Source organism: Amblyomma americanum, chromosome 3 (assembly GCF_052857255.1).
Source record: "Amblyomma americanum isolate KBUSLIRL-KWMA chromosome 3, ASM5285725v1, whole genome shotgun sequence".
NCBI lineage: Eukaryota > Metazoa > Arthropoda > Arachnida > Ixodida > Ixodidae > Amblyomma > Amblyomma americanum.
In genome coordinates, this window is record NC_135499.1 from 39011563 (window position 1) to 39034761 (window position 23199).

At 45.8% G+C, this 23199-nt stretch overlaps 2 protein-coding genes across 3 annotated transcripts in view; both read right to left on the reverse strand.

The window, feature by feature from the left end:
• Bap60 (Brahma-associated protein 60) overlaps positions 1-23199 on the reverse strand; it is a 107224-nt gene that overhangs the window by 4044 nt on the left and 79981 nt on the right. For both annotated transcript variants that reach the window (XM_077657274.1, XM_077657273.1), the window contains 3 exons: positions 21667-21721; positions 19482-19562; positions 10808-10930 (listed from right to left, as the gene is read on the reverse strand). In XM_077657274.1, the coding sequence (XP_077513400.1) occupies positions 10808-10930; positions 19482-19562; positions 21667-21721 (259 nt within the window). The remainder of the gene's footprint in view (positions 1-10807; positions 10931-19481; positions 19563-21666; positions 21722-23199) is intronic.
• On the reverse strand, positions 4908-6258 carry LOC144124534 (uncharacterized). The gene has a single exon (XM_077657277.1). It carries the CDS (start codon positions 6175-6177, stop codon positions 5023-5025), a length of 1155 nt encoding a protein of 384 aa, XP_077513403.1. The 5' UTR covers positions 6178-6258; the 3' UTR covers positions 4908-5022.

A 23199-nucleotide genomic window follows, 5' to 3' on the forward strand; every position in this document is an offset into this window, starting at 1 on the left:
AACTATTAAAAACATTTACAGACCCATAACCCATTTTGCTGTCACGCTAGGCTTTCCACGAGCAAGCAACATGTGAGCAATATATAAATAATGATAAAATCAAAACTACTGAAGATATTATTGTGAAACTTTGTAGCTGTCTGTTTGATGCCATTTCAAACCTGTCTGCCAAATTTCATCACTCTAAGTTAAAAAATAAAAAAGTTTGTTCCGATCCCCTCATCCCCCCTTAAGCTTGAATTCCGCTCAAGTTTTTGATCCTGCTTGAAGTCTGAATTAACGAGGTTCCACTATATACATTATATGGCGGCTTGGATATTGGTGGCGTGGTGCTGCAGCAAGTGTGAATGAGGTCCAAAAAATGGAGCAATCACTTGCGATGCATCCAAAATTTCAGCCGCTCTTATACATTAGCTCTAAGGGGCATGTCGTGGTGCCACGAAAAAGTCTGAATACATACTCTCGCAATAAACCCGCCCCCCCGACTTTTGTTGTCCAGAATTTACTTTTTTTCAGCCTCTAGCTTTTTGTACCTTGGCAGCGTGCCAACATGCTGCCCGCTGATAACATCACCACTTGTTTATCTTTTGAAGAGAGCTCCTGCCAGAGCGTTCCAGGGGACACTGATAACGGTACAGTGGCAGTGGCAGCATTCTCCTCAGCTCAGCAGACACCGCGATCCCTGTTGTTGTAAGGGAAAACTGGGCCTCTATCCAAGGCTCATGCGACACTTTTTGGTAAGGAAGGGTCATGCCTTTCTGTGCGGTACAGCAAGTTTGCGGCATGGTTCACAGTGTGACCCGCAGCACATTGCACATTTTGATATCAGTCATATGGAGTAACACGGACAATTGAGCGAGTTGGTACATCATTTTAAAACTTTCGAAAGCGCTGCTACAGGGGACACCCAGAACCCGTTGGAAAAACATGCATGTGTACCTCTGTTCAATAGTATAAAAATTCTGTATAGGCATTCCAATCAGCTAAGAAGGGAATTATCTGAGGCATTTCATGTTCACAAAAACTCCGACATGTGCGTCAGCACACCATCTGTTGTCATCCATGATTGTGAAATTCGGTATCTAAATTCAACACAGTGATTTGTTTTGTCATTCTGGGGGTAGGCGCATGCGCTCCTGGCTGCCTTGTGTGAGCTATTTAAGCTTGTGTGTTTTTTCCAATAAACTTCAGTTGATAGTAGCACTTGTCCTTCGTTTTCTTTCTCTTGGTGTCCCCTGTAGCAGCGCTTTCGAAAGTTTTAAAACAGTCATATGGAAGTGTAGTGCATACAAGACAAATGCTCTGGCTCAAATACAAGCTCCAATAAAAAAGTTGTAACCCAGCCCAGTGCAAACCACTGAGACCCCCCTGTGCCTGTATACGAGGCGGTGTTGAGAAGTTCCTGGCTTTGAGCGGCAAAAAAAAAAAAAAAAAAGCCAGTTTTGAGAGCGCACATTTACAGTAGACTCTCGTTAATTCAAACTCGAAGGGACCCCAGGATTTTGTTTGAATTATCAGGAAGTTTGAATTATCGGAAGTTCTCGCATATATGACTCTGAGCAAGATTACAGCGCACATTACAATTAATTATCCACTTAAATCATATTTTATACATTTCACTCTTTAATTACACAGTAAAAACAGAGCAGAGGTGAAGGATCCAGAACAAGTTTAATGGAAATCTATGGCTGACTAGACCGTTTGAAGAAATCATGAATTGTTGATTGTTTTTTCTTTACATGTGCATTAAGAACAAAGTTCTCTATTCCATTAAGAGCAGCCAGTTGTTCTTGAGAATTTTCTTCTACAGTCAGAAATTTGCGGACCTCGGCAAGGTAGTGGAAGGCCTGTGCTGCTGTCACAGAGGATTGCTCTTCTGATTCCTCTTCACTTTCGCTGATGTACTGTGCTGGCAGCACCTCAGCCACCAAGTCGTCCAGGGTGTCTTCCCTGCACACGCAGAGGTTATGATCGGCAGCCGCAAATTCACTGAGGTCAGCAGCTATGTTGTGTGCTTGGAGTGCAGAAAGCACTAGCCTTGCTTCATCGCTCTCCATTTGGAGGCAGTCTTCACCTTTATTTCGAGCGCCGTCAGGCAAGGTATCACTGGTGTGGCCTGGTATGCGGAAGGCATGCTGGAAGCAGTTCCGTATCGTTGCCGATGTTACTGCACTCCATGCGTCAGCTAGCATTCCCACAGACGACAGCAGTGTTACGCTGTACGACATGGAATTATCCATGCATATTAGCATCCTCTTAAGGAGTAGCTTTCTGTAGTTTATCTTCAGACATTTGATTACCCCCTGATCCAGAGGCTGGAGGACAGCTGTTGTGTTTGGAGGGAGGAATTCAAGACGAATTGCCTCCAGCCCCTCCACGTCACCGTGAGCGGGACAATTATCCACTATCATCAGCACTTTTCTTTTATCACGCTTAAACCGCACGTCAAGTTTCCGCAGCCAATCCTCAAACAAAGATTGCGTCATCCATGCACGTGTATTTGCTGCATAAGAAACGGGAAGAGTTCGGACGCCTTTAAAGCATCTCGGACGCTTCGATTTGCCAACAACGAAAAGTTCGGGCTTGTGACTACCATCCATATAGGCACAAACCATGACTGTGAGCCGCTCCTTGCTCAGCTTTCCGCCGGTGCAACATTCCCCCTTGCGACACAATGTTTGCTGAGGAAGGCACTTGAAGAACAGTCCCATTTCGTCAGCATTATAAATGTCAGCCGGGGAGTATTCAAGCAGTAGGCTCTGAAGACACGTCTGCTGCCAGTCGGTAGTAACCGCCTCATCGACCGCTGCCGCTTCTCCACTTACTGTTTTGAAAGTGAGGCCATGTCGCTCCTTGAATCTCGACACCCATCCATCACTACACTTGAAGTCTTCAATTCCAAAGCGCAAAGACAGTTGTTCGGCCTTCTCTCGCAGGATTGGTCCACTTACTGGTAGACTGCAGCTCCGAGCGCGCTTCAGCCAAAGAAAAACTGCCTTCTCAAGCTCCGGATGCGCCGCCTCCCTAAGCCTTTTTCTGTCGGGAGCGAAATGGCCTGCGTTGTTTCGCAACTTGTCTTTCGCTTTCACAATCGTTGTCAGCGTACTTTTTGTGATTCCATACTTCAATGCCACAGAAGTCTTCTTCGCTCCAGCCTCAACTTCTTCTATGGCTGCCAATTTTTCTTTCACAGAAAGGGTTCGGTACTTCCCCCGCGGAGACATGATGCTACCAACGCGGGCGACCGACCAGGGAAAAAAAAGCGCGAGCGGTCACGTGATTCGGTATCGGCCGATGCTACTTGTGTCACTTTCGCACCTTTTTTTTTTCCCCTTTTCTCGTGCTCTTTGTTTTTACGTCAGGTTTTACATCAGTTTTGAGCGTTTTGACAAACGCAGGTGGACAGTCGTCATTTCCACAAGTTTTGAGGGTTATGTGTTTTAATTTCGAACTTCCTGCTTTGAACTGGCTAGCAAGCATGCTAGCAAGCCACGGAAAGTTGAGCAACAATGTGCCCTTCGGGAGGCTTTTGTTTCGAACGTTTGTTTGTTAGGCTCTTGTTCGCTTTCTTTTATTTCTTTAGGCCATAGTGCGCTTATTTTAACATTTTCCGCTGTTGTGGTAATATAAGAAGTCAGATTTTTCACCAGTGGTGGCAACGATAGCCGATAATTTTCCGGTATGGACAAGCAAAAGGTACGAATTAACCGAATTGCGGTGTTTGAATTAAGCGGCCTTAAAATACATTGAAAACATGGCGAACAAACCAAAAATTTGATTTTTGTTTGAATTAACCGAAAGTACGAATTATCAGAGTTTGAATTATCGCGAGTCTACTGTATTAAGCTTATTACCCCCTCAGACTGATGCATTTGTTAGATCGTTTTTTCAACTTTTCTATTCCGTTTAAGTGGGGACATGGGTCTTTGTGAAAAATTTTTTAATATTGGCATGAAAATTTGTAGGTACATATATTTCAGCATGCTGATCTCAAATATGAAATTAGTTTCTACAATCTTTTTTTCCTATTGTATGTAGTTTTTTATGAGAAGAGCTTCTGACAGGGTTTTAGAGAAAGCTGCTCAACAGATTCTCATAATCTGTATGTTGCTTGATTCTAGAAAAATTAAGGATTGAAACAAGGGTAATAACATGTTTCCAGCTTTTCTAGTTCAAAAGTTGTGGTCATCCAAAGTTGTGGTTGAAGAACTGAAGTTTTAGTTAACGTTAATTTTAGCAAATAACAAATTTGTGTTTACACCTAGCTACCATCTGAAATTTTTATTGCAATCACCACCTATTTAGCTACTAAACGACACAAATGTTACCAAAATCTGATGAGCAGAAGCAGAGATAGGCTTGTCAGTAGACTGCCATGTGACGAAAATAATCAAACTGAGAAAATTGCAAAAAACAAATTACAATGTTTTCAATGCTTTCTTTATGCACAGTTGTGCAAAAAAAGTAGCGTCTAGCTTCAGAACGCCCCAGGCGAGTAATGTTCATCAGTTTTTCTTTGGTGACGTCGCTTTGCGGCAGAGATGAAGCAGGCTGAGGCTGCACGCTTCCGCTCAGAGCCTATAGATCGGCGGGAGTCTTTCTCCTGTGCCCTCGGACTGGTTATGTGGTTTTGTTTCACTTGGAGCTCTTGCAGAATGCGTGACGTAGCCTCCTGTGTCCCAGAATTAAACCGCATGACTGCCTCAGCGACAGCCGCTTCAACAGATATCAGCGAAGCATGCTTTGTCTTAGGCATCAAGGACCAAATCACAGAATGCAGTGGCTCAATTGCATTCTGCGTTTGTCCTCGCTGGCATCTGCTGAGTAAGTCTTTGTGAGCAAGGCGCTTGTACACAGGTAGCAATGCTTGGCTGACGTAGTCGGGCAGGTTGTAACGGTGTTTCGGTGGCTGCTGTCCCCTTGCAATGGCAGCATTGTGTCTGCACCACGAGTTGATGCCTTGTGGGCATAGGCCAGGGTTTGGGCGCTTGTCGGCCGACGTCACATGATAATATGTGGCCATTACTGCCCGACTGCCCGATGCATTTGCTCGACATCGCCTGCATTAGATTTTAGTGCCAAACCATAGTAATTGCTGAGTTTGGTGATAAGGTGTGAAGTCAGTTGACCTTTACCACTCAACCTTTCACAATCCTCTGCTTTGTGCTTTTGGAGAAGATTGCGCAAAGCACTGCCCACCCGCTTTTGTACATGATTTGTACAATCCTTTTTTTCAACTGGTATAATACAATATACCTTTGCTTCCTCCACTGCACTAAAATGCTTGCTATCTCCATCGTAGAGCATTGTGGTGTAGCGCAGGCCGTGCCGCTCCAATGATCGTTGGAAGAACATCAGAGCTGCATCCACTTCCATCTGCCCGGATTTTGAATTTGTATTCTTTTGGCATACATGCTGTGCCTTCCATGCGTTGTACTGGGGGTCCTCCTCATTGGGTGCATTTTTGCAGCCAAGGCAGTAGTTGCACAGCACAACATAGCCTGATGAAACCTCTATGACAGAGCCCACACCAACGTGGGACTGGTGCCCTCTCGTCACCCACGTTGCATCGAAACAGACTGCGATATTTCCGGGATTACTGAAATTCAGTTCTCTGTACAGCTCTTTCACTGAGGAAGCACAATCAGTCAGCACACTTTCAGCAGCTAGCGTCGCGGCAGGCTTCAACTTGGACTTGAGGTGTGCTTGGTAGGTCTTGTTGTGAAGACCCCTGTGGGAGATTCCCATGGTTGAAAAAAAGTCATTCAGTGCTGTTTGGCCGTTCCCTGTAGTTAGCGCAGCCCGGGCAGCAAGAATATTTACCTCGAAGGAATTGCACTTTGCGCTTCCAGGTAGACGCTGGGAACTCCACTCGCGCGTGACATCGCCGCAAACAGAACACTCCAAGCACAACTGCACAGCAACACCGTATTCGCGAGTGCTTTTCTGGATGGACACGTCGCCACTGCACAGGCGGCACGCGATTTTTTCGAGCAGCCGGTTGATTGCTGACAGATCGACGATCGTGTACGTTGCCACTGCCGTCGCCGCCGGGCCTGTGTCGCCTCTCTCAGTGCGAAGAGTCTGCAGCTTGCGCTTGGCCGTAGATATAGAAGAGAGCTCTGAAATTTGGGCGTCAGCTCGTTCTTGTAGTCGCTCCAAGTCTTGAGGGCTCATAAACGTCGTGTCAACGCGCTTTCATTGCTGGCGGCCACCCGTGTCATCGGAATCGGCCGCGGAGACACCCGTCGTGACACTTTCAACTGTCTCGCTTCGATCACCTGCTTCGAGAGCGCACGGACGACCTTCCACTGCATCCTTTTGCTTGTTAGAAGGCTTTTACGCCTTTTACCGAACTTGTGCGCACTGCAGAACTTTCGGTACGGTGGAGACATAGCTCGCTTCCGAAATCAGGCTGAGACTTTTTCAAAATGGCGTTGCGTCCGTCGGCAGTGCGGACCCCAACAAAATGGCACGGGCCAATGAGCTGCGCCGGTTTTGACACGTGACGGGCAATGACCAATGGCACAGCGAGATTCTGTCTTTCCTTTTTTTCCTTTTCATGGCTAACAAAGCGACGCTGCGTGTGCAGCTCCGATGGAGAGAAAGAGGAAGAGACGCTCTTTCAAACGAGACCAAGATAGCGGCTTTCCGGCGCGTCATTTGAAAATGGTGCACGGCGCAAAATGAGCATTTTTGAGGTACTTTCGCGAGACTTTCGGTCGAAATACTCCTGTTATTTGGCTTTTTCTGAAAAACTATGGGTTTCTCCGCTTTGAAACTTCACACACGTATAGAGAATGACCTCAATGAAACCAACACGTTCCCAGGAGTTGTGCAGTATCTGGGCTATCTTTTTGGCGGATATTCGCCGATCCTCAAGAAACAGCTTATAGACAGCATCGCTTGATGCCGGGTCTGTTGAGGTTGTGGGGCACCCACTAAGGAGCTCATCCTCTACAGTGAAATACCCAGTCTTGGAGCGAGCAACCGAGATTTTGACAGTGCTTTAGGCAGGACACTTCTTCCCTAGCGTTTGTGACATCTCACTGTAAATATCCTTTGCAGACTTTCCCTGCAAGAAAAAAAATTTCATGAAGACCCGTAATTCCACAGGCATGAAACATGCTTGTGCCCCTGCCCTCTCAGGTTCTAGCTGAAATTAAAAATACAGTCGAACCTCGTTATAACGAACACTGATATAGCGAATTATCGGTTATAGCGAACTAATTACGAATTTTGGTTGGTCATGCTTCATTTCAGTGACATTTATTCTTTTATAACGAAACCGAAAACGCGAGATCCGCCGCGATATCGGCTGTAACGAAGAAATATTTGGTTTACACGAGGCTCAGAACTTGAAAGTAGCATAAAAAAAAACAAAAACCAAAATGAAAATCGAAGGCCGATACACAGCTGAATTTTTTTTTTTTATCGTTTGAAAAAGTTTTGCCGTCTGGCACAAAAATCGCGTTTGGATGGTCGCGCCACCTGTGAACAGAGCGCGAAAACCCTGAAAGCTCATGACATGACAGAGGGCCGAAAGGCGGCGCCACTTGTCCAGCGGTAAAGAAAGGCAAGCGCAGCAACATTGGCAACTTTGAGGCCGGCGTTCTGACATCAGCACAGCGGCCAGTCTTGTTGCAGCGCTCGAAATGGCATCGAAGAGGAAAGCGATCTCGCTCCAGACAAAGCTGCAGATACTGAGAGCTGTGGACAGTGGCCGCAAGAAAAAGGATATTGCTTCGGAATTCGGCGTTCCTCCAAGTACGTTATCCACCATTTTGGCCACTAGAAAGAAGATTGAGGGCAACACCCAGGACGCCATAAAAGCCGACCGTAAACGAGTTAGGCCTTGCCATCACCCGGACGTGGAAGCGGCTTTGCTTTCTTGGTTTAAAGATGTGAGGGTGCGAAATTTGCCGGTGTCGGGAGCACTTCTTCAACGGAAGGCCCACAGCCTGGCCTGCGTACTGGGGCATGACGATTTCTGTGCAAGCAGCGGTTGGCTGCAACGTTTCAAAGATAGGCACGAGATCGCGTGCCACACTTTGTCTGGCGAAGGGTCCGCTGTCGACATGGAGACATGTCAAACGTGGCTGGAGAATTTTCGTCCTCTGCTCCAGGAGTACGACGAGTGCGACGTATACAACGTCGACGAAACCGGCGTGTTTTTCAAGTTGTTGCCAGAGCGGTCACTGGCGATGAAGAACGAGACCTGCCATGGGGGCAAGAAAAACAAAGACCGGGTGACTGTCGTCGTTGCCGTGAACATGGACGGCTCCGACAAAAGACGGCTCACCGTCATCGGCAAGTCGGCACATCCGAGGTGCCTGAAAGGCGTCCCGATGCTACTTCGTTATAACGAGGTTCGACTGTAGTTATAAAAACCAGACACATCTGACACCCGCACAGTTATTTTTTGGCACAAAATTAATCTTTCAATTTGACATGAAAGGAGGCAAAGCCAGTAACTTCTCAGCCCCCCTCGTATCCATACAGTTGCTGACTGAAAATTCGGATGTCTCATTTTTCGGATGTGCGTGTTTGACTTTTTCGAGTCATCACAACATCACAGCATCCTTGGGAGTTGTCCATGGCTCATACATAAATAGTAAACAAAGTTCGTGGAACTCATCTGTTATGAGTTCTTTCGTTTTGAATGCGTAAATATACAGGCACGAAATGGTTGGGAGGCGTACTACTTCACGGAGATGGCGAGTGGAAGGAAATAGTGGTACTTTTCAAAGCAATCGACGAGCTCGCACAAGCGAGAAAATGTTCTGCAGCCTCAACTATTCTATCACAACCCCATAAAAACTTCTGTTTTGATGACAGGCGAAACACCTCTCATCATATGCAAATTACTGAGAGTGCATACAATACCGTATAAATGCGTGTAAGGGCCGCAGTTTTTTTTCCAGATTTGAGGGTCAATATTTGGGGTGCGGCACATACATGCGATTTTCGAAGAAAAAAATATTTTAAGTAGAAACACACCAATCAGGAAATTAGCAGCATTAATTCTACGTTCAATCGCCAGTCGCGGCGGCGCATTACGGTTGTGAGCTGGTGCTGTGCTCTAAAGTTCTAGCCACCCTAGCTGTGCTCTGGTGCACGCTCATCCCACAAGAAGTCGCGCAGCAAATCTGCTGTCAACGCATAGCCGTTGAGCAGCTCTGCTTCCAGTTCGGGAAACTTGTACGGCTTGCCTCGAAAAGAGAGATTTTTGCAGCTTGTGTTCCTCAATGCACCATTTTGGTTCCAATATCGTCGGATGCATTTCTCGGCCATGTCTAATTTCCTGCCCGCTGCACGCTTGCCGTGTTCGACAGCAAACTCCCAGCCATGTAGCTATGAAGGTGCTTGCCCATCGTGCTAAAGCTGCTAAAACTATAATGCTTGGGAGCAGCAAGCGAAAGCCACAACTATAGAGAACCACAACTCCCGTGCCTCCGAGAGCCACAAAACGCCGGACCTGGTGATACTGACGCCAATATCGATAGCAGGAGCCGGTGGGAGCTTGCGGCGGAGGAAAAAGTTGACGATGATGATAATGAGCCGCGGCCTCTGGCGCTATCCGTGGGTGGCACCTGGAAGCTCCTGTGCGCATGCGTCACCTCTGCGATCAAGAGCACCGTTGCTCGCAGCCAGAGTCGATCTCGGAGGCCACGGCGCGTGCATTTCGAAGGCTATTACTGCGTGGGTAGTGTGGAAAGTTTGGGTGCGGCCCTTATAGGGATATTATTTTTTTCTAATATTTCCTTCTGGAAAACGGGGTGCGGCCCTTACACGCGTTTATACGGTAACATATCGCCGGTTTCAAGATCAGTTTTTGGCTCTAGTCCCAAAGCTTAATTACGAACGCCAACGCTAACGGATCACTTGTTTCAGCTGTTTGTCAGTTCTTTCGTATCCCTATAATAATAAAAGGGAAGGGATAAAAGAGGGAGTGAAAGAAGAAAGGAAGAGAGAGGTGCCGTAGTGGAGGGCTCCGGAATAAGTTCGACCACTTAGGGATCTTTAACGTGCACTAACAACGCACAGTACATGGGCGCCTTAGTCGCATCTCAGTTGCCATCTCCGGTTTTGTTTCACACCCTTCACATGGCAGCCACAATGCAGTTCCCGCAGCGGTTGGTTCGCTTTCGTGTCTGGACTTCACCCCAGCGCGCGCATTTGTCCACGACGTGCCGACGGCAGCAGTTATCGAACACTAAGCTCATGAAAGCGACAGCCACCCGTTGTCAGTGGCACTGTCCATGTACACAATGTATGGCGAGATACGGGTTATGTGAAGCATCAGAATGTGCACTAAACTGTTCACTCCTTTCCCTACTATACTGGTAATTAAAAGATGACGTAAAGTTATATGGTAAAAAAATTTGATTTTTCGCACGTTTTCACAGTCCCTAGAAAGTCCATAAAATCAGATGGCAAATGGAGATAGATCTCAGCAGACCACACTATGTTACAACTCTTATATATTGCCATTTGCAAGCAGAACATGAGAAATGGCAAAATTCAAGATTATTCAAGCCACTTTCTTTTTTTGGCAAAGTAATCTTTCTGAACACCATGAGAGCTGTTAAAATGTTCAGACCATTTCAGGGGTTCTGCAGGGTACCAAACATCGGTTGGTGACTGTACAACGGCATTTCAGCAAGGCAATTGGGGAGAGATTTTGGAGTCGACTCTTTCGTGGATACTAGCAGCCTCACTCCACTTGCAGCCACTGTTTCCCTAGCAAATACAACCGCTACTCATGCTGCATGGGGAGGGGCATGCAGTGCCACAGCCAACACACCTTGAGGTCGCGCATCTGAGAGACGAGCCACTTGCTTATAAACTGCTGGGGGTCCTTGGCAAAGCTGAGGAAGAATTCTCGGTTGGTCTTCAGCTGGTTGATGGTCTCTACTGTCTCATGGATCTGCAATGCGCAACAACAGTTCAGATTATGTGGTAGAACAAGTGGGGCAGACCGGAAGAAGCCCAGTTTTTGTCAGCTTTTGCTAAGTCTAAATGATATGGGTCTCATTACCAATAAAAATGCTCCAGGGCATCACCGCAATAAACAGACTTAAGCATGCATATTCGATATACAGTTCAGCCTGGATATATTGAACCCAGATATTCCGAACAATATATCAAACACAGATTATCCCCTTCTAAATCCCTGTCTAAATGTATAATGTATTAAGACAGGGATTATCCCTGTCTAAATGTATAAAATAAATCATGCTGTATGTGAAACACTAATTTCGCCGGTCACTCGATATCGAACTGTACCCCACCACTGTGAGTGGCACTTCTCTTAATGCACTCTTTGATCGCTTTTTTTCACAGGTGATAGATCACAGTACGGCCTTGCAGCACTAGCGATATGAAACCACATGAGAAGGTGAACTGAGGTGTGCTTGAGTGCAGCCTTCAGTTTCTTGTACGAGTTGTATGAGTTTTCTACACCACGTTGCTGTCACGTGGCGAAGCCAACCTAAGTAAAACCTACCGCAAGGCCCACAAGGTCTCCCTTTAACCAAGTACTAGAACGAATGTGCCTGAATGGCCTAGGGGTGGCATGTCTCACTCGCAATCCTAGAGATATGGGTTCGATTCCTAATTTTAAATTTTTCTTTTCAACATAATTTACTTGACATCCTTACTCGTCATAATGTCATTTGAGTATCACAAATTAACTCATTTAATTGCATTCATTCCACGGTTCAGCATGTGACGTCATGACCTTGCCGACCAATCGGGACTTAGCGCACACACTGGTGACAACGCCAACTAAGTTGGGTTTTGCACTAAATGGGAATCTTAACGCTGCTGCGATAAAAATTATAAAAATGGTACTTTTGTGGCTAAAATAAAAAACAAAATATATAAAATATTTCCCCTGGCTGTTTATTCTTGCTGTTCCTAAAGTACAATGCTTCCATATTGTTCAAGAAAAATTTTGAGGGCTGAAAAAAACAAACTATTTGCAAATTTTTTGACAAGACCTAACACTTTTGCACTTGCTTGGAAATTTCAAAGAGGTGTCACATGATAGGAAAATTTTTTTCCCCAGGTGAACTGAGGGAAGTTCCTATCCACAGTGCGTTAGGTGCCACAAATTTTCTGGAATAAATCAGGGAGGGTCGAGTTCAAAATCTGATGCGTTTGGCATGGAATGACTCTGTACTTTTCGTATAGTAGCCGACCGATTTTTCGGACTCCAATAATTCAGACTTGCACGATATTTCTGAGTTCGCTGAGGAACCATCGCACACCTCATAGGAACGTGTACATTTTCACGACCGATATTTCGGACTTTGTGGGGTCTAAATGTTCAATTTTTCTAACTAGAACAGATGTCAACAATACTGTTGAGATTGTTTTTCAACCGAAAGTTTATTATTTCGATCTAGTATAGATGCGCGGACATCGCCATGAAAGGCGCCATCTTGGATTGAAACGGATCGGCGGCCGCCGACAGAGTGAAGCGGACAGACTGGCTTGGATAGGCTTGGCTATTTGTTCTCCATTCGTTGCCATTCGAGATAATGGGACGCTTTTCGTTGCCATCGAGATGGCCTGCAAAGAGCGCGCAGTCAGCGCGGTCGCATTGAAAGTGGTGCAATGGGACAGCTGCAGCATCCACCGTGACTTGGACGATGCCACCTGCGGTGCGGGGCAGCAAACGCGATAGACGCGGGGGGAGGGGGTGCATTTGGAGGCACTGACTTCCGCTCACGTCTTCCCGTGGTTTACCTCTCAATCTTCGCGAGCATCGCAGCCCCATGCAAACTGACTGTAACGGTGCATTCGTTCGTGGCATGACTTGCAGCCACATCACACTGTCTGGTATCGTGACAGGAGAGGGCGCAGAGATGATGAAAGCATGACTATGGCTCACATACAGTCTAATATTATCGATTGTAGGCGAAACATGGGGAGCGGCGATTTTCGCGATTTTTGAAAGCCGGTTTTTCGCAGAAAAGCTATTTTTTTTTATTTTCACGAATTTTTCGGACTGTTCGATTATTCGGACCATTTTCTTCGTCCCACCGAGTCCGAAAAATCGGTCAGAAACTGCACTTTATAGCTTATCTGTAACCAAGAGGCAAGAATACAGTGCACCACTCATTGGGCATCACTCGGCCAAGCCTGCTTCTCAGAAAAACCACAGCAGACGGTGCTTTAAAACGAACCATCGCCTATTATAGGATCTAATCCTGCTACCACTACGCTATGAATAGAATAATCTCTCATTAAAAATAAGGTACGGTTGGCTTCGCACAACAAGCGGCGACTTTTTTTTTTTTGCATGACAGCAGCGTTGCGGGGAAAATGAGTACGAGAGGCTGAAGGCTACTCTCAAGCATGCACTACGCTCACATCATCTGCAGCACTACTGCTGCTGGCAAGGTGTACAAGGCCATGCAGCCGACATGGCTCTGCGTGTGAAAAGTGGTTGCAGAACCACCGTTCGGAAAAGCGCCACTTTGTTTGTAATGTAATGTTTGAGGATTACCGTATTTTTCCATAAATTTGGGGAGAGGGTTCATTCACTATGCGGGGAAAAGAAGTTTCCACAGATATTTTTTGAAGAGAGTCGAAATTTCATATCATACGTTTGTCCACCTGCCTGCCCGCACATACGTCCGTCATCACCAAAAGCAAGCGGTCAGCCACGTTCATGTCGCTGGTGTTTAGCATCGTTCGCTTCAAACGGTGTTTGCTGATCCCAGTGCCATCCGATTATTTTGTGACAGTCAACAGCGCTGGCCAATCGCAACAAGATAAAGTGAACATGCTGAACACTGGCCCTGAAGGTCACGTGCGAGTTTTTTAAGAAAGATCGCAACAAGATAAAGTGAACATGCTGAACACTGGCCCTGAAGGTCATGTGCGGGATTCTTAAGAAAGATCGCAACAAGATAAAGTGAACATGCTGAACACTGGCCCTGAAGGTCATGTGTGTGTTTTTTAAGCAAGACTACAACAAGATAAAGTGAACATGCTGAACACTGGCCCTGAAGGTCACGTGCGAGTTTTATGCGTTGCATATTGCAATCACTCAGTTCAGCCCTTGGGCGCGGCCGGGCAGCCACCAAACCATGTGACGTGACGTCATGACAGCCGGAGGAAAAGCTGGGCCCCAACTCGCGCGGCCGCGTCCGGCCGCAGCCACCACCTGACTCCCGCTCCTCCCGCTAGGGGCGCTGCGCCGGCGCGTGACGTCACGGAGGAAAAGCTGGGCCCCAACTCGCGCGGTCGCGTGCGGCCGCAGCCACCACCTGACTCCCGCTCCTCCCACTAGGGGCGCTGCGCCGGCGCGTGGCGTCACGGAGGAAAAGCTGGGCCCCAACTGGCGCGGTCGCGCGCGGCTGCAGCCACCACCTGACTCCCGCTCCTCCCGCTAGGGGCGCTGCGCTATGATTGACGTCACGGCATATGTATAAAAGAGCTGCGCTCCTTCGCCAGGACAGTCTTATACCCCTGTCACACGGGCATTTCGAGGGCCCTCGAACCGATCGTCTATCGACTCAAAGGCGATCGAGCGCTGCTACACGGGCAGTTTCAATGGCGATCGAGTCAATAGCCTATCGAGGCAACGGAGCAGCACGGAACTCCATCGAGATATGCAACGCATTCTTGGCTTAACCAAGCTAAGCTTGGCCATTTTTTTAAGAAAGATCGCAACAAGATAACGTGAACATGCTGAACACTGGCCCTGAAGGTCACGTGCAAGTTTTTTAATCAAGACTACAAGTTAAAGTGAACATATTGAACACTGGTCCTGAAGGTCATGCGCGAGATTTTTAAGCAAGACTACAACAAGATAAAGTCAACATGCTGAACACTGGCCCTGAAGGTCATGTGTGAGTTTTTTAAGCAAGACTACAACAAGATAAAGTGAACATGCTGAACACTGGCCCTGAAGGTCACGTGCAAGTTTTTTAAGAAAGGTCGCAACAAGATAAAGTGAACATGCTGAACACTGGTCCTGAAGGTCACACGGGAGTTTTTTTAAGAAAGATCGCAACAAGATAAAGTGAACATGCCGAACACTCGCCCTGAAGGTCATGTGCGAGTTCTTTAAGCAAGACTACAAGATAAAGTGAACATGCTGAACACTGGCCCTGAAGGTCATGTGCAGGTGCTTTAAGCAAGGCTACAACAAGATAAAGTGAACATGCTGAACACTGGCCCTGAAGGTCACGTGAGTTTTTTAAGCGATTACAAGATAAAGTGATCATGCTGAACACTGGCCCTGAAGGTCACGTGCGAATTTTTTAAAGAAAGACCGCAACAAGATAAAGTGAACATGCTGAAAACTGGCCCTGATGATCATATGAGTTTTTTAAGCAAGACTACAAGTTAAAGTGAACATATTGAACACTGGTCCTGAAGGTCATGTGCGAGTTTTTTAAGAAAGATCGCAACAAGATAAAGTGAACATGCTGAACACTGGCCCTGAAGGTCATGTGCGAGTTTTTTAAGCAAGACTACAACAAGATAAACATGCTGAACACTTGTCCTGAAGGTCACCTGTAAGTTTTTTAAGAAAGATCGCAACAAGATAGAGTGAACATGCTGAACACTGGCCCTGAAGGTCATGTGCGAGTTTTTTAACACTGCAACAATGTAAAGTGAACATGCTGAACACTGGCCCTAAAGGTCATGTGCGAGTTTTTTAAGACTACAATAATATAAAGTGAACATGCTGAAAACTGGCCCTGAAGGCCATGTGCGAGTTTTTTAAGAAAGATTGCAACAAGGTAAAGTGAACATGCTGAACACTGGCCCTGAAGGTGATGTGTGGGTGTTTTAAGCAAGACTGCAGCAAGATAAAGTGAACATGCTGAACACTGGCCCTGAAGGTCATGTGCAAGTTTTTTAAGAAAGATTGCAACAAGATAAAGTGAACATATTGAACACTGGTCCTGAAGGTCATGTGCGAGTTTTTTAAGAAAGATCGCAACAAGATAAAGTGAACATGCTGAACACTGGCCCTGAAGGTCATGTGCGAATTTTTTAAGCAAGACTACAACAAGATAAACATGCTGAACACTTGTCCTGAAGGTCACCTGTGAGTTTTTTAAGAAAGATCGCAACAAGATAGAGTGAACATGCTGAACACTGGCCCTGAAGGTCATGTGCGAGTTTTTTAACACTACAACAATGTAAAGTGAACATGCCGAACACTGGCCCTAAAGGTCATGTGCGAGTTTTTTAAGACTACAACAATATAAAGTGAACATGCTGAACACTGGCCATGAAGGCCATGTGCGAGTTTTTTAAGAAAGATTGCAACAAGGTAAAGTGAACATGCTGAACACTGGCCCTGAAGGTCATGTGTGGGTGTTTTAAGCAAGACTGCAGCAAGATAAAGTGAACATGCTGAACACTGGCCCTGAAGGTCATGTGCGAGTTTTTTAAGACTACAACAATATAAAGTGAACATGCTGAACACTGGCCCTGAAGGTCATGTGCGAGTTTTTTAATCAAGACTACAACAAGATAAACATGCTGAACACTTGTCCTGAAGGTCACCTGTGAGTTTTTTAAGAAAGATCGCAACAAGATAGAGTGAACATGCTGAACACTGGCCCTGAAGGTCATGTGCGAGTTTTTTAACACTACAACAATGTAAAGTGAACATGCCGAACACTGGCCCTGAAGGCCATGTGCGAGTTTTTTAAGAAAGATTGCAACAAGGTAAAGTGAACATGCTGAACACTGGCCCTGAAGGTCATGTGTGGGTGTTTTAAGCAAGACTGCAGCAAGATAAAGTGAACATGCTGAACACTGGCCCTGAAGGTCATGTGCGAGTTTTTTAAGACTACAACAATATAAAGTGAACATGCTGAACACTGGCCCTGAAGGTCATGTGCAAGTTTTTTAAGAAAGATCACAACAAGATAAAGTGAACATGCTGAACACTGGCCCTGAAGGTCATGTGCGGGTTTTTTAAGCAAGATTGTGACAAGATAAAGTGAACATGCTGAACACTGGCCCTAAAGGTCAAGTGTGAGTTCTTTAAGCAAGATTAAAAAACTCAGGACGGCTGTGAGTGTAAAATTCTCCTAAGTGTGTTGGCATAATGTGAATGAATGTTTAACCCCTGAACCACCAACACAGAGCTGTGCTCATCATGGGAGATTGCATTAATATCACCAATGATGAGTCACACTTGTCTGGCCTGATATTGTGCTGCTCCCACCACCAAGGCCGAGTTACAGCCGGCAATAATGTTGCTCACAATTTCCAACACTACAGAGAGGTAGCTTTTCATGAAAAAACACATTAGGATTCTGCGGAATGGCTGGAACACGTGGTGCACGATCCAGTCTGCCATGATCATTCAGGCCTTCAAGAAGTGCGAAATTTCAAATGCCATGAATGGCACCAAGGATGAAATGGACCACTGAGCGCCAAGAAGGCTTCCTACAGTGAAAGATGAGTGATGACTCTGCTGGCTAGATGGGATAAGGCGAGTGAAGCGGTGGCGCCATTTACTTCATCGTGACATTAGAACAGTTGCAATATTGGCTGCCTGTTTCAAGTGAGAAGATTAATTTCTTTATGGAAGCATGAAAGTCTGGTGCGCATTACAATCGAGGATATCGCACTTATTCTTTCTCTGACAGTGAAAAACGGGTGCCCATAATAATTGAGGGCACCTCAGAATTTAGAAAATATGGTATCATTTCATGATACCTTTAAGGTCCCACCATCTCCACAGCGGATGATCTGCCATACCCGGTGGCTCCTGAGATTTCCCTCCAGCACTCCTGGTATGAAAATCAACACCTAACAAGCTTGAGTTTTGAGCGTGTATACAAAGCGACTATTCTTCTGGGTAACTCTATTACAAGCAATCACCTCTGTTCTATCGGATGTACCAGATGCTCTACAAAAGGAATTGAAATGCCTAATATCACTTTAACAGAAATTTAAGATAAACAATAAAAAAAAAGATGACATTTCATTCTGCCAAAAATTTCAATGCTAGCAAGGCACAGGAGAATGCCGGCGAAACGCTCTTGGAAGAATTTTAACACGGACAGCGTTGCTAATTCATGCGAAAAGTCCACTGATGAAGCCATTGCTGAGGAGCAGCTATCGTGACGAAGAGCTACATTAAGCAACTGCGAACCTAGTGATGACGAAGACGACACCACCACCCTGGCTCCAATATCTTCACAAAGTGCCCTGAAGTCCATGCAGTCACTGATCGTAAAAGGACTGCCGCCAGCGTATGCACAACTGGAAGCGATGCACAGAGTGATCATTTATCAGACTAGCGCTTGAAGACACGGACAAAAACGTGAGACAGACAGAGTCAGTCAGTGTATGTGTCTGTCTCACCTTTCTGTCTGTGTCTCCAAGCCCTGGTTTGATAAATGCATAACCAACCCACCCAACAAGCTACTTTGTCAAGCTTCAGCTGCCACTCAAGAAAGTGCAAATCTCTGACTTTTTCAGGTGTGCTTAAGTAATTTAGTGGCTATATTTATGTACCCTGTAATAAAGTGTTTTTTACCATGACTCGCATTGTTGGACCCAATTCACTAATCACTGGTAACTAAGCATACATGCATGGAAAAATACGTGGGTGTTTGTTTTTCTTTTTCTTTTGCTAGTCCAGATATAGCGACAAACAGTTATAACGATTGGATTTTCCAGTTTTCTCAATATCGGTATAAATGAACTGCACTACACAGCGATTTTACATGAGCTCGTGAAAGCAGTTGCTCCTTATTGCCTGTGTAAACAACGTTCTGTATGATTTAGTCATGAGGAGCTTCAGAATGTGAACAAAACTACTGACCACTTCCTCCGGCACATTGGCAATAAGTTTAAGAGATTTTTTTTGGTGAAATTAGATTTCCTGGACCTTTTTGCAGTCCCTAGAGAGTTAAAAAAAAATCAGTCGTCAACTGCATTCACCTGGAGCGACTTATGCTTCTGGGAACACTTGGTCCATGTGGTTTCGGATGATGACCAATACAGAGAAAGTTACTAAATTTCCAAAACACAAGGGAAAATTAGAGCTTCCGTCACTTGAATAAGTGCCTATGTGTGTTGGCTGCTATTTTACGAGCCCTCGTAAGTGTGAGCAAGCGCATTACGGCCGCCTGTTGAAATGACCGCCAATCGCGTTAAATGTGCTCGCGCTGACTATCACCTCTTTGAGAGTTCCTGAAGAGGACAGAAGGCCACACTCACTACACCACAGCACAGGGCAGCTGAGAAGCAGCTTTCTACACGACCAAACTTGTTCCCAAGGCTGCCACATAGTGGACTAGTTTCTCACTGGCAGCTCTCGGGAGGATATCTTGGTCTATTTCCCAGGACCATGCAGCACACATTGCCTACAATGTCGCTTGCATCCACTGAATAGGCAATGACACTTCTCATCTCAAAAAGTGCCCTGCTGGAACATGCACAAGGTCTGCAAAAGTGTCAACAAATAGAGTGTGTACCTTGTTGTCAAGGGCCTGGATCTCCTGCTGGTTGGCTGTGGACAGGATGAAGCTGTTCATCTGGGCCTTCAGGGGGTCATCCTGCACACGAATTCCACAAACCCCAACAGCCTCAGTGCACCCACTCCTCTGTAGGGTACCGGCAGTTTGCTCTCACAGCTGCTCGTACGGAAAAGCGACCACCAGCATGACCAAGCTGGGTAAAAGGAGCACAACTGACTTTTCCTTACACCGAACCAATTTACAAACAAATTATGGACTTTTTTCGGCACCACTCATTCACCTTACGCAGCTGCATGTGGTGATGTAGCCACGCTGATCTTCTCTAGCATTTCCTGCACACACCTGCATGCGTGCTGGTGTGCTTGCTCAGCAGGAAGCGCAAAATATGCAAGTAAAATTTTTTTTCAGAATTCCAGGTAAAAAGTTAGGGCTGCGCAAATTACACAAGTAAATACGGTAGTTCGGACTTCCTCGTATTGCAACAAAATTCAAGCTGGTGCAAGACAGAATACATCTGGCAACAATGCAAGCTAGAGATCACGCTTGCAAAATTTAGTCACCGAATGCCAACCCTAGGAGAATGCCACCCCATCATTGAAAGTGGCTCAATTTAGTTAGTTCCAACTCCCTTTACCTGAATCAACACCCTACGATGAAGTTTGAAATGAACGTGTTCTGCTGCACAAACAAAATGGAAGCTCGGATGCTAACAGCACTGTTACAGCTAGCCAGCACAAATGCCGTCCGTGGAACCAAGGTATATCAGTTGCAGCATGTCTGACACTTTCTTGGCCTACAGTGGCCTTACAGGACAAGTCAATCCTGATCAAAAGCCCTATAATTCTAGAAGAAACCCAATTCTGCACATACGAACCTTTCAAAGAACAATTTTTACTTTGCATGTGCTCATTTGCTGCGAAACGGAGCAGGGCTGGATTCTGTTGATTATCTTTCTCATCACCTATCGGGATAAGGAACCAGAGTCATGTCTGCATATCAGATCGTAGCAACTGTGCACACTGGGTGATAGCCTTGGCCTCTTAACATTGGCAACGGCTCCTGGTTGCTGGAATAGTAATTCGGCATAGCCTTGGCACAATTTAAAAAAAAAATGCCAATCTGAAGCAGCAGGCAGCACGTTTAATGCAATGGCACAGGTTGGCGTAATTGGTGCAGCATTCCCACCGCTGCCCTCCTATCGTCCTGATGCCTTCTATTGTGCTAAAGACTAAACTTCTGAACATAATTTCCCCAGATATCGTGGTTTTTCTATGCTCACATTTACGAATGTTGGCGCGGTATTCGATCACTGCTGAATATTTAGAAATTTCGATTAACCACTCCTCAAATCGGATATGAACTCAATAAAAAAAACATTCGATTCGTATTTGCAATATTGACCTACAAAAATGACTAAATTTGCTTCGAATTCCGTTTGAACCAAAAAAAACTCCACTTGCACAAGTCTACCCAAAGCAACGTGCAAAAGCCTTTTAACACAATTTGGAACATCTCTGCACACTTCACGTAGCTGGAAAACACTAATCATCCATGGCTTTTTGAAATGCTTAAAAATGAAGAATGCAGCGACAGTTGCACAAGCGGCCAAGAATGACCCTGTTCCAATTCAGAGGAAATTCAAAAACGCAGGTTTGCCGTGTGATACAAGTGCATGCCATAGAATCCCAGCTAATCAAAATTAATCCAGAGCCGTCCACTCAAGGTATTTCTCTCTACCCCTTTTGAAGCAGTTCCGGAACCTCAAGAAACAGTTCAGGTGTCCACTGTGAGTGAGACAGTGAATGGACCTTTTTCTTCCTCATAACTGGTGCGTCACATTTTTCAAATTAACTTTTAAGATCTCACTAAGTGGCTCACTTTAAGGGTTCATTTGCAACCACTGTCACAGAGTATAACTTTACAATTATTCCTTTGGGTTCTGTTTAGGACTACATGGAATACACACAAATATCAGTCGTGTTCTGACTGGGTTATCAAGAGTCAACCTTACCTGGAAGTTAAAAAAATTCTATGTTCATTTTAAGCGGGCCACAGATCAAAGGTCTAAATCCAAGAGTTGCACTGCTTGAAGCCACCTCTTGGAGCAGGGCACAAATTATGCGGCCACAGAGGGTTGCACAGCTGGCTGAATGCGGGAGACACATCAAAGAGGGCACCTCACCACTTCAACGTCGATGTCGTAGCAGGCCGTCTTCTTGGTGTCTGGGCCCTCCACACTGGCAGCACATGCGAACACAATAGAGAACCACATTTCACAATACATGTTGGCCACTTCCTGCAGCCACTCAATTCAGTGGTGAATGGATGCTGCCCCATGGCTAGCTTGAACGACATGCGGCCATGATGGCCACAAACTTGGCAGAGAGGCCATGGGTTCCGTAGAGTGCTTTCTGGGCCTCAAACTTCATCTTCCCTTTCACCCACTGTATTCTGGGACACCCGATAATTGCCATGTATAAATCAACTCAGTATATCACAGTTGAGCCCCCAATTCGTAGCCCTCACTAGCCAAAAAAAAAAGGTCACCCCAGATATAAGTTGAAAAATGCACCAACCATCATTTCCATCCACATGCACCAAGCAGCCCGACTAAGCCCTCTTCTTGAACAAATTCACCCCCTACCCAGCCCCGCCTTGTCTCTGCACTCTGTTTTGCAGCTTCCTGTGGGATGGCATCGCAGTCTGGGTGCAACTCAAACCAACAAACACGTAAAGATTCAATCACAAGTCCGGCTGCCAAAAACAAATATTCAGAAAAGAAAAAAATGGTGCTCCACCCTGGCCACCACACCTACGTGCAGCCCGACTAACGGCAAAGCGAACTGCCATTGGTTCTGTAGTTTCATATCCCAGTACGATGCACACCAGGGAGATTATCAGAAGTTTGCTCTTGCTCTACCTACCACTCGTGAAAGCAACCGCCAGTGTGCTGTTTGAATTTTTTTAGTGGAACCGATTTGCTTGTGAGTTAACAATTTTTTCTTTTTTTTTTTTTCAATGCATGAAAACTCCATGTGTCCCATCGGAAATGGTCACCGGCACAGGGACACTGTCAGGGACTACTTCAGACCTCGCAAATAGGTCTGCTCCGTGTATAAGTTACCACAGCAATTTTGGATGGCTGCTTCTCTAAAATGGGTTGACTTATATGCAGCAACATAGGGTAATCACAGTGCAATTCTTAATTACAGACTGTTTCAATGAAGTTAACAATTGACTTTGGGCATTTCTTGAGCTGCTGTGTCTGTCTGGTCCTTTTTACATGCACATACGGCAGGCAGAGATGGAAGCCAAGACAGACGAGGTTCCTTGACACCTTTCGACAGCTGTTGGCATTCCCCGAGGCTAACAGGAAATGAGAATCCCGTTGTAGGGTTATCTCATCAGCAACATCATCATCAGCCCAACTACAACCACTGCAAAACAAAGGCCTTTCATACTGACCTACCATTTACATTTTCCAGTGCCAGCTGCAGCCACCTTATCCCCGCAAGCTGACTCCCCCTGTTGTGACCTGCCTCTCTTAAAATCTGTCCCTTTGGCACTGATGGACCACTGCCCATGCTCGTTTCTTCTTGGTTTCAACTGGAACACCTTTTGTTTCCTGACCCACCCTGCTCCCTGCATGTCTCTGAATTCTTTCCTTAGCATACAAAAATGATCAATTCTGGTGTCTTAAAATAAAAATTTAAAA

Bases quoted from the DNA above. Each gene is read 5' to 3' on its own strand.
- LOC144124534 (XM_077657277.1), bottom strand. From the start codon at position 6,177: ATGAGCCCTCAAGACTTGGAGCGACTACAAGAACGAGCTGACGCCCAA.